We start from the raw sequence: 9,964 nt of genomic DNA, 5'->3' as shown, positions 1-9,964 counted from the left end.
TGTAGGTTCCCACCATAGCCTGCATACAGTCTATGGTTCCTGCCTATCTGTAAGAGCTGTTTTGCAAAAACTACATTTTCTCAAATAAATCAGTTGTAATTCGGAATGACAGGAGAGTAGATTAGATCCATCTTTTTGGAATTAATTTGTTCAGATGCCTGACAAGATTCGAAGGGAAATATCAGCAACCTCTGGCACTCTCTTCATCGACTGTCGATTACGCTAGATACACTCAAACTTTAATGCTTTGCTGCCATCTAATGGCCATGTCCAGTACTGTAGTTTGGTTTCAGGCTAAAAAAAAAATGAGTAGCCAATGCTGACTGTAAATACCAAAACCAGTAACATTTCTGTAAATCTCTTGATTTTACTTCTAAACCTTTTCTGAAAGTTCCAAATCCTCCTAAAATGTCGGAAATGTAAATTTACGGTTAATTGAATTAGTCTAGTGAGCAAAGCATCATTTTGCAGGCTGCTGAGTCATATGAAGATGACAAAAATAATCGCAACCCCCCCCCCCCCCCCAATTATTTCGAAAATAAACTTAATGTATAGGCAGTCTTCTTTTTGTAGAATAATCACTTGCATAATTCTGCTGGGTGGATGAGTGTCTTGGATTAGCACTACAGAGTAACAGGTGCTTCTTTTAAGAAAGGCTCGAGAATAAAGCAGCGTGTGTTTTAACCAAGCCTCTCAAATATGAGTGCTTCTCAAATTCACATAAATAAACTAAAAACACTTTTGCTTGCAGTTCAATAAAACAAAAGGATGTCGTTAATCTTCAATTGTTTATTACCTGTGCCAATGAAATAAATATGAAGGTTCATAATAATCAAAATTATAAAATCAATGCATACCAAATACTGATGTACCAAAAAAATGTTTAAAATATTACATAAATAATAAGCATGCGTCAAACAATGCACAATAGCAACTTCTCTAAATTTTTGTTTTATAATCAGATGTGTGTTTAAATGACTGGTTAGTAACAGCACAATTTTTACACTGCAAAACTTAAGAAAAACTAAAACACAAACTTTTACATGTTTTGACCTATTGCATGTGGGAACTGGTAGTAATTATTAAGAATCTCAGACTTAGCCAGTGGTCATAAAACAAGCATACACAAGAATGTGTTTAACGTGACTATCATTTCAAAAATCTAACAGAATGGAGATTTTTAACTAATTTTTAAAAAGCCTTCTTTTGACATTGCAAATAATATTACAATTCAGCCTCTGCCACAAATGTACGACAACGAAGTAATACTAACTTTGAAATGAGCATCTGTTGAAACATTTTTATCATTGCCCTGTAATTCTTTGTGTGTTAATGCACTTAATGTCCCTTTGAACGCAGGATGTAAACGCTGGGTATTAATATCCATGTTAATATCTAAGGCATTAAGTCTTTGAGTCCCTTGACGTGAGCAGTAAAGCTGAGGGTTGACTGCCTTATACTGTGAATCGGGCACAGTACGCTTCCTGTACATCTTCTACTGTATCCTAAACAATGCTATTGAACCTTACACTTACACAGAAAGGCCAGCTAATGTCAGGTGATGCCTTATGACCTGTGGGCAAATTTGCATACAATATGCAAACATCTTTCAGTGCTCGTCGAGCCTTGATTCTTTATGCCATGCACGTGCTCTTCATTGAGTGTAACAGTTTTAGACTTTTACGGGCTGGTCCCGTGCCGCCTGGGCCCAACACGATCTGACTTACCCTCAGGCACCGATCTGGGATCAGCTTTTCCTTCTAAAATGACTGCTAAGATAAAAGGCCTGAAGGGGATTCATTTGAGCCCCCTGGAGAGAAAAATCAGCCAGATACTTAGAAACAAAACATTTAGCAGCTTATCAAATTAAAACAGAGGCAAGCAGGTACAGCCAGAACACTGTAGAGAAAGGACAATATATCAGGATATACAGCGTATTGGGCCTGTGTCGTGTGGACCATGTCTGCAGAAACTGCCAGTTTGTGAACTTAAGCCTGAACATGGCACACTGATGAAAAGAATACACTCTCTCTCTCTCTCTCTCTCTCTCTCTCTCTCTCAATAGCCATGGGCAAAGATGTAGGTCAACTCTGACAAGAAACAGTGTACTGCTTTTAGGAGCTGGCTCTTGAGTTAGTGGTGTAGCAAAATGATCACCAGATTGTGGAAGCAAAAAGCGCCCAGATTCGGGTGCAAAAAGACAGGCATGTGTATTAGTGCAAAAGGGCAACTTCCATTTAAGCAAACGCTTGTACTTTTGTGCTTAAAAGTGAAGGCTATTTTTGAGGAGGTTTCCAATGCACCACAAAAGAAAAAAAAAAAAAAAAAAAAAAAAAAAGTCATCAATACAAATGACTGGCTCTGTTTCGGCCAATCTACTACCAATCTACCAACACTCCAAATGTGCCAAGAGTCTCAAAACGACAAGGCAAAATTCTGTCCATTCCGAGTCACTGGAAGTTACACTCATGACCAAGCAGACAGGAAATCAAACCGAGTTAGGCTAAATGGTCGCAGGGCGCTATGGAGGGCAGAATCCCACTTCCCAAACTGTCCCTCTTCATCGCCTCCGCATGTGTGCAAAAATGCTGCATCTCTGTTGGCGTTTCCCAGATGTCACCGTGCCCCCCCCCCACGCCCCCATGGTGTTCTGAGAGAGAGGATGAGCTGGATCAGCTGGGATGGGGGTCTCAGCCCCGGGGGGGGGGTACGGCGGTCACAAGATCTGGCAGCGGAGCCTGGGGGGGGCTGTGGCTCGCTCTCCACGCCACTTCATTTTCTTCTTCTTCTTCTGCAGGCTCCGCTCCGGGACTTGTTGCCTGGGAAAGAGACGGCCGGAGGAGGGGGAGAGAGGGAGGGAGAGAGAGAGAGAGAGCAGAGAGAGAGGAGATCGCAGTTACGCTGAGATAAGTGCCTTTCCCTTTCGCTCCTCCTGGACAGCCCTGCACACTGGTTGCGTGGTCCCTTAAACAGGATATGACTACATTTAATGCCACTGTGTGCTGAATTCCACAGAAATGACAATGCTGGCCCGTTCAGGAAATAGCAGACATGCTGGTTAGTATCTCTTGAAAGATCCAGCTTTTCGAAGGTGTCACTCCAGCGCCGATGTATTCAAAAGTGAAGGGGTAGGGAGCATGCTCTCCTGTGGGGATGAGTTCAAACTGTGCCCGACACACCTGCATCTAATACTCAGCAACACAGGTGGGAGGACTAAGGCATGTCTAAAGAAGTGGCACCAATGTCTGCCTATCTGAGCCGCACACCAGGAGAAGTTATGCCTAACCCTGCACTAAGCCATATACTGTCAGGAGTAATATAATTACATTATTAGCTAGACATTCAGATGGAACCATTTTACCTACCTAATTACCCTGACCAGTTCATGAAAGGCTTTGTCAACATTCATTGGAGGGTCCTTGGCACTTGTCTCAATGTAAGTAATCTGTTATGTGAATGAAATGAAAAAAGATACATCACTGTATGCAATTCTCGGTCTCTGTGACTCACTCAGTCTGTAAATAGGACATTCAAATATAACGGGGCCGTTTTTGATTGGCTCATCACATGGCAAAACAGCCCGTTTCTAAGGGTGAGTCAACCCTAGAACTCACAACCCCATGGAACACCCGCCCCCCACACACACACACCCCAAAATAATACATGGGCTTAGTATCTACCAATCCCACTGCTGCTGGAGAAAGCTCCCTACATAGGCCTCTTCCTGTGGTGGTTTCCCATTTGCCAAAAAAGAGAAACTGTATTTTGACCTTATTCATCACTTTCTAATTCAAGGAAGAACTCCGGGTTGAAGTGTGTGTACTGTTTGTCAACACCAGTTTTTTCATCAACATACAGTGAGTGCTAATGTAGTCATCCTTGCATTCTAGCCATGGCTACTGATCAGAGAGCGATGGCATATATTTATGCTGGATTACATTAGTTAGAATAGTTGTATGTATATTAATAAAGCCATCAGGAGACCATCTCTTAAAGGTTATTTTTTTGACTACACAGCCTGGCAGTAAATAATTTTACACAAAGCTCATCTGTATTCAGACCCACTGAAGATGTATTAACTTTTTATAGGTCAATGCATCACACTGAACGTCCATTAACGGAACCAGGAAAACGTCGCTAGAAATTCACCCGAAACAAACATCTGCGTCAGACTGCAGAGCCAAAGTGCCAGACGGGAGCTGCACACGCCACACACCTCATGCTCCCACACCCACCTCACATCCTGTGCACCCATGCCACACACCTTGCACAACCCCTCACATGACCCACAAACCACAGACCCCACACACCCTTTAAACATGCTCCGCACACACCTCACATGACCCACATTCCCAGCACACACCTCACAACGCCCTGCACCTACACCACACACCTCACACACAAGCCTGGCAGACTCACGCTGTGTTTGGCTGCCATATCACAGCCCTGCTCACTTGTCACCTTCCTCAGATGCACCAGGTCCACTTTGTTAGCCACCAGGATCATGGGGAAGGATTCTCTGTTAGACAGGAGAACACAACAATGGATCATTTATACAGCCAGCACCATATTGCACCAACTAGCAATGCACTAAAAATCAAGGTGGGACGCAGGAAGCCAAACACTTCTGGGGATCAAAATCTGATTCTTTTCTGGTATGGAACGAACTGTTTTGATATAATCAAGTATGAAAAGATGTGTTTTGTTACCAAATTAAAAAAAAAAAATTTTTTAAAAAGGCAGTCTTATTTAAGTGTCAGAGATACACCCAGCCCTCGCCATGCCTGCAGATAGATCCAAAGTTACCCAGAAGAAAAAGGAGAGCGCCTCTCACCGGTCTTTCACCCGAAGGATGAGCTGGTGAAAGCGGTCCACATGCTCAAAGCTGGCCTTATCTGTGACTGAGAAGACAATGAGGAATCCATCTCCAGTCCTCATGTACTGCTCACGCATGGCACTGAACTCCTCCTGACCTGCCGTGTCCAGCACTGGGGAAGTAGAGCCACAAAGTCTTTAGCAAAGCACAGGGCAGGCAAGACAGATGGGTCCTCAGCACAGCACAGCTCAGCACAGGCAAGACAGACGGGGCCTCAGCACAGCACAGCTCAGCACAGGCAAGACAGACGGGGCCTCAGCACAACACGGCTCAGCTCAGCTCAGCACAGGCAAGACAGATGGGTCCTCAGCACAGCACAGCACAACACAGCTCAGCACAGGCAAGACAGACGGGTCCTCAGCACAGCACAGCACAGCTCAGCTCAGTACAGGCAAGACAGATGGGTCCTCAGCACAACACAGAACAACACAGGCAAGACAGGTGGATACAGGCTAGAAAAGAGCTCATGAAGAGATTCCAGTACACTAGTTTGACTGTAGAGGGATAGAACTACTTTTAATTTGATTATCTGTCTTTTTTAAAATTAGTTAATTTAATAAATAAGCTTGTCATAGATTTTTTTTTTCCATTTTGTATATTATTATCTCTAGGTTATTGTCATTAAAGCTATAAAAGAAAGTAAGGGAAGCTATTTACACAAATGTAGAAATATAGGAGCCATTTCTGGACTTGCAAAATATTCAGTCCAAAAACATTTTCAGTGATGAAAATGACCACAAACAAGTGACCTTGTAAATTAAGCCAAGACCGTGTCTAGACCGTGTCTAGACTGTGTCAGGCAAACAATAGGCTGAAACTAAAATCTTCATAGAAAACTACAGAAATAAGATACTGGATTTATGCACTAATTTTATACTGAAACAATAGTATGTCCATTGATACGCACTGTAGTCTAAATATTGCACTACAAAATAAACACATTTAGCAGTTGCATAAGCACAGTGAGACAAAAAAAGCCTGATCTAAAAAAAAAAAAGAAAAAAAAAAGGCCAACACAGAAAAGATTAACACGGTGCAGAAGGCCCTACCGTCCAAAATAGCCCACTGGCCATCAATCTCGGTATGCTTCAGGTAGGAGTCCTCAATGGTAGGATCATAGTCAGGCACAAAGATCTTCTGGAAAAACTGGATGGTGAGAGCACTCTTGCCCACACCACCGTCCCCCACCACTACTAGCTTGTATGTGGGGAGGTTGTCACTAGGGACTGCACTAGTTGCCATGACAACGGCTACACCTGCAAGACAGGGGAGGAGAACACACCACTAACCCTACTGCTGAAATCAACTATCTCCTTCTGGCATTAAAAAGGCAACTGGTTATAGTAGAAGAATGACCCTCGTCGGGGCACAGTGGCTGGACACTTGGGAACAGACGTCTATCGTTTGAATCTGGTAATACGCTTCCCAATGAGACACCGAGGTTTGAAGAAACGTTGTAAAATAAGTTTGGTTTTCTCTAAGCTCATTTGAATTATGTTCCTTTCCTGGAGGGCACATTTTTATTTTTTGCCCCATTGTTTTTATGCATAATTCCATTAGTGACTATGTTTTGCGGCATGCGTGATTAAAACAAAACTGCGTTCTGTTAGTGCTATGGGGGCCCTGGATGAAAATGATGAAAGCTGTTTGGAAAGCCCATCAGCTGAAATGAAATTACTGCGATTCTTTTGATAACGGGTCACAGCAAAAAGCCTAATAATGAAGCCAAGTCTGAATCATGAAGAGAGAACAAAAGAAAGGGAAAAAGAACATTGATTATCGATGCAAATATTCTTTTCTCCCTGAAAACTTCTTTGTAATCTGAAGAACCTTGCTTTTGCTGTGGTGGGTCCAAGCTCTTCACATCTGCAGCCAAACCATGGGTCTGAAGCCTCTGATGGCACCTCAGAGTAAAAAGAAAAATGCAAGCTCCAATATCTACTGTCCTCTGTGATATGTACTGTACTTGGTGATTTACACCTCATAAGGATTTTTTTCACATGTGGGGATGCAAAACATCAAACAGATCATTTCTGGGGTTCAGTCAATCTTTGATGTACAAGACCATAACATGACACCAAAACATGTTTTTATAGTAACTGGGAAAGCCCAAAGGGTTTGATTCTGTTCTTCTATGCACAAAATAAACTGTAAGTGCCAGCTTTTAAGTTCTTCTCCATGTTCCGCAAGAGATAACATTATGATCTAGTGAAGTGGTAGTTAAATGTCATCATCTTTCTGCTTCATTAATGTAGAGTCTTACGAAAGACCACGGTTAAGATTCCTTTCCCTTAAAATCACCTTCATGTCTGATGCGAGCTCTGCAGCATCTGGTTTCAAACATTAAATCAACCGTTTTGCACATGCGCTGACATACAGTAGCAGTCAAACATTTGGACACGTCTGACATGTTTTTAATAGTAATGAAGGCATTTTAATCTAATAGATTATGCTTAATTTTGCTTCCAATTTAAGAAAGGCATCACAGCATAATCACATATGTGATATTTCATTGGTTTGATAACTTGCCTGTTTTATAAAATGTAGACAATAGTAAAAATAAACAAAGAGTAGGTGTGTCCACACTTTTGACTCGTACTGTAAATCCAGGTGTTATCCAGCTACTCCAGGCGTAGCAAAAGTAAACACTTTTTCTAAATCCACAAGCAAAGGTTCGGATCTTAGTGGAATTCTTATTGACAATTAGATATGTATTGTATCTTGATTCTTACCTAAAAAGAACTTTTCTTTCTTCAACAGGAAGACTTCAAATATTAAAATGTTGAAATGACCCACTGATACTGTCTTCTTAGACACTATTTCAACAGGACAGAGTCCGCAACCAACTGAACAGGGGGACCCTGCATTGCTCTGGGAGGAAACACTTGTCATTGGTGGACGACCGCCCCCTTCCTGCAGTCCACAATGTGAGGAAGATGTCAGTTTCCTCTCCAATTCCAACTCCAACTCCAACTCCAACCCCCCCGTTCATATCAGTACACCCTCCTTCAAAGGAAATCTTAAGACACATCACTTCTAGACAAACCCAAGACAGGGGACCTCAAGCTGCCTAGTTAAACTAAAACTTCCTCATCCTGAGAAAAACTCCTTACAAGACTAATTCTTATAGACCAAGATTAAGACAAAATGTTTAACACAACCCAGCATTGCAGAACAATGGTGCTAACTGTGTTAGTTGTAGATAAGTTATTAAAAATGCAACACTAATGTTGTGAATGTTTAACTTTTATTGATAAAATATTCATGCTCAATAAATAAGTTTAATAACAAAACTGATGCTTTCATTTATGAAAAGTCTGATCATGCAGAACCAACAAGGTCTGACCATTTACAATGTTTACATTAAAAAAAAAACTTTTCACTCTGTGTGGAGTACAGAGCAGGAGTTATTTTTATTAGTACCTGAAATGTGTCAGTGTGTTCCTGCTCCACAAACTGATATCCCACAGCACAATATATCTTTTGTTTAGCACAGCTGCATGGCAAAATGGTCTGTTTGTCAGTTGGGTTTTTCCATCTGAACACAGGTCTGCATCACTGTGTGCAGGCTATAGATATCCCTGCTTTGTAATTGCCAGTAATTTCATTTGGTAGTAGACCACAACACTGCTTGCTTGCTCTCAAAACTTTCCATGAAGTAGCCTGGTGTGATAGTGCTACTGGCCCTAGAAGCAGCTTTTTCCACCTTAAATAACAAATGATGCTACAATAAAGGTAAAGGGGCATTTGCAACATAAAGTTGTTTCAAACACAGATCGGCAGTGCTCATTACACCGGGCAATGTTTCAACTTTTTTTTTTTTGTCCCACGGACTAAAATAAGTAAACTGAATTTTGATGCTGAATTCAAACCTTTTTATGCTAACTGAAACCCAATTTTTCTATTAGGGCTTGGTTTTTAAATGACAGAGCGGTTTACATTTTACAAAATGTATATATTACTTATACAGAATAAAGCCGGTGTTACACTTCAAATATGCACAGTGGTGCTTCTAAAATGCACAGGTGTATCATTTTCGCCTATATTTGACCTAAGGAACATTCCTCTTCAGTGTCCAGTGATAGTCTGACCTGATACCCTTTCCCTGATACCACTTTTCCATACTATATATAAAGATATGCAAATATACTAGAACAACTTTAAACAAAAACTATGGGTGATTCTGAAAACATTTAGATTCACCAGACAACAAAAATACACAATAGCCGCTTTTTTTCCCTTCTTGCATGGGACGAAATCTTTGTTAACCACTGCTAACTGACTGCATAGTCCCTGTCTTTTAGACAGGACAATCCCAACGAACATCGCTCGGACCACTTTCTGTCCCTTGCAATTTCGCCCGGAAAAATAAAATCCTCTCTATCCTAAATGCCTCCCCCTCCCCCTTTCTAAACGAATAACATAAATTGCATCAGATTTCGGGGAAGGAACTTACCAGATAAGGGGTGAACGCCTTGCTTCGGGAGCTTATCCCCAAGTCAAATCCCTTCTCCACATCTCTTATACCGCAGTCCAACGTCGTTGTTAATCAACAGGTCCTCCACTTCGCGAAGCCTTATGCGCGCTTGCGGCACTTTATTCCGGCGTCGTAGAATTACGGCGTAACAGCCATTATGTCGTCACCGAGCATGCTATAAATAGAATGGTCTCGCCCGGGAACGCGCGGCTTTGTAGCAAACTCCGGAGGGCATTTGCAACGCCTGGCCCACAGACCCGGAGAGGCCCGTTCGGAAAGGTGCGTAAACGAAAGACGCAAACGGGACGTAAACCTCGAGTTTTATAATGAAAGTAAAAATGATTTGGTAATCGGAGTTTCCGTGGCCCGAGCAGCCGTGTGTGCTCGGTTCTTCCGGAGTCAGGCGTGGTGTCCGTGTGATGTGAAGATCAGCGATCGCAGATGAACTGCGCGGACGGAAAACTGTCGTGACATCGGCGTCTTCGCGGCGGATAGCTTACCCCGCTGTGTGAAACGTCCTTGTGGAAACGCGCCTTGTCTAATGTGTGGTAAATAAAAGTAAACATCAAATGTAGCGACTTCATGAATGCGGAACATGGATCGCGAACGAG

General features: G+C 42.2%; 1 protein-coding gene across 7 annotated transcripts; it reads right to left on the bottom strand.

Annotated features, from left to right (window-relative positions):
* Positions 1 to 769: 769 nt before the first annotated feature.
* On the bottom strand, positions 770 to 9,421 carry si:ch73-116o1.2 (ras-related protein M-Ras). Of its 7 annotated transcripts, none has more exons than XM_027032884.2 (7): positions 9,333 to 9,413; positions 6,707 to 6,780; positions 5,926 to 6,132; positions 4,835 to 4,988; positions 4,420 to 4,519; positions 3,366 to 3,445; positions 770 to 2,819 (listed from the first exon to the last, which is right to left on the bottom strand). In XM_027032884.2, exons 3-7 carry the CDS (start codon positions 6,116 to 6,118, stop codon positions 2,717 to 2,719), a joined length of 630 nt encoding a protein of 209 aa, XP_026888685.2. In that variant the 5' UTR covers positions 6,119 to 6,132; positions 6,707 to 6,780; positions 9,333 to 9,413; the 3' UTR covers positions 770 to 2,716. The 7 variants fall into 7 exon arrangements, with proteins under 7 accessions (XP_026888685.2, XP_035378735.1, XP_026888678.2 ...); XM_035522842.1 differs by lacking the exon at positions 9,333 to 9,413 and adding an exon at positions 7,609 to 7,691; XM_027032877.2 differs by lacking the exon at positions 6,707 to 6,780 and having other exon boundaries at positions 9,333 to 9,421.
* Positions 9,422 to 9,964: the final 543 nt, after the last annotated feature.

Source organism: Electrophorus electricus, chromosome 25 (genome assembly GCF_013358815.1).
Source record: "Electrophorus electricus isolate fEleEle1 chromosome 25, fEleEle1.pri, whole genome shotgun sequence".
NCBI lineage: Eukaryota > Metazoa > Chordata > Actinopteri > Gymnotiformes > Gymnotidae > Electrophorus > Electrophorus electricus.
The sequence above is the reverse complement of the archived record's forward strand: the minus strand, read 5'-3'. Positions and strand labels throughout refer to the sequence as shown.

Bases quoted from the DNA above. Each gene is read 5' to 3' on its own strand.
- si:ch73-116o1.2 (XM_035522840.1), bottom strand. From the start codon at position 7,768: ATGACAAGTGTTTCCTCCCAGAGCAATGCAGGGTCCCCCTGTTCAGTT. The intron at 4,989-5,925 runs GTAGGGCCTTCT...CTACTTCCCCAG, and splicing joins CCAGTGGGCTATTTTGGACG to TGCTGGACACGGCAGGTCAG. The intron at 2,820-3,365 runs GTAGGTAAAATG...TCTCTTTCCCAG, and splicing joins GAACTGGTCAGGGTAATTAG to GCAACAAGTCCCGGAGCGGA.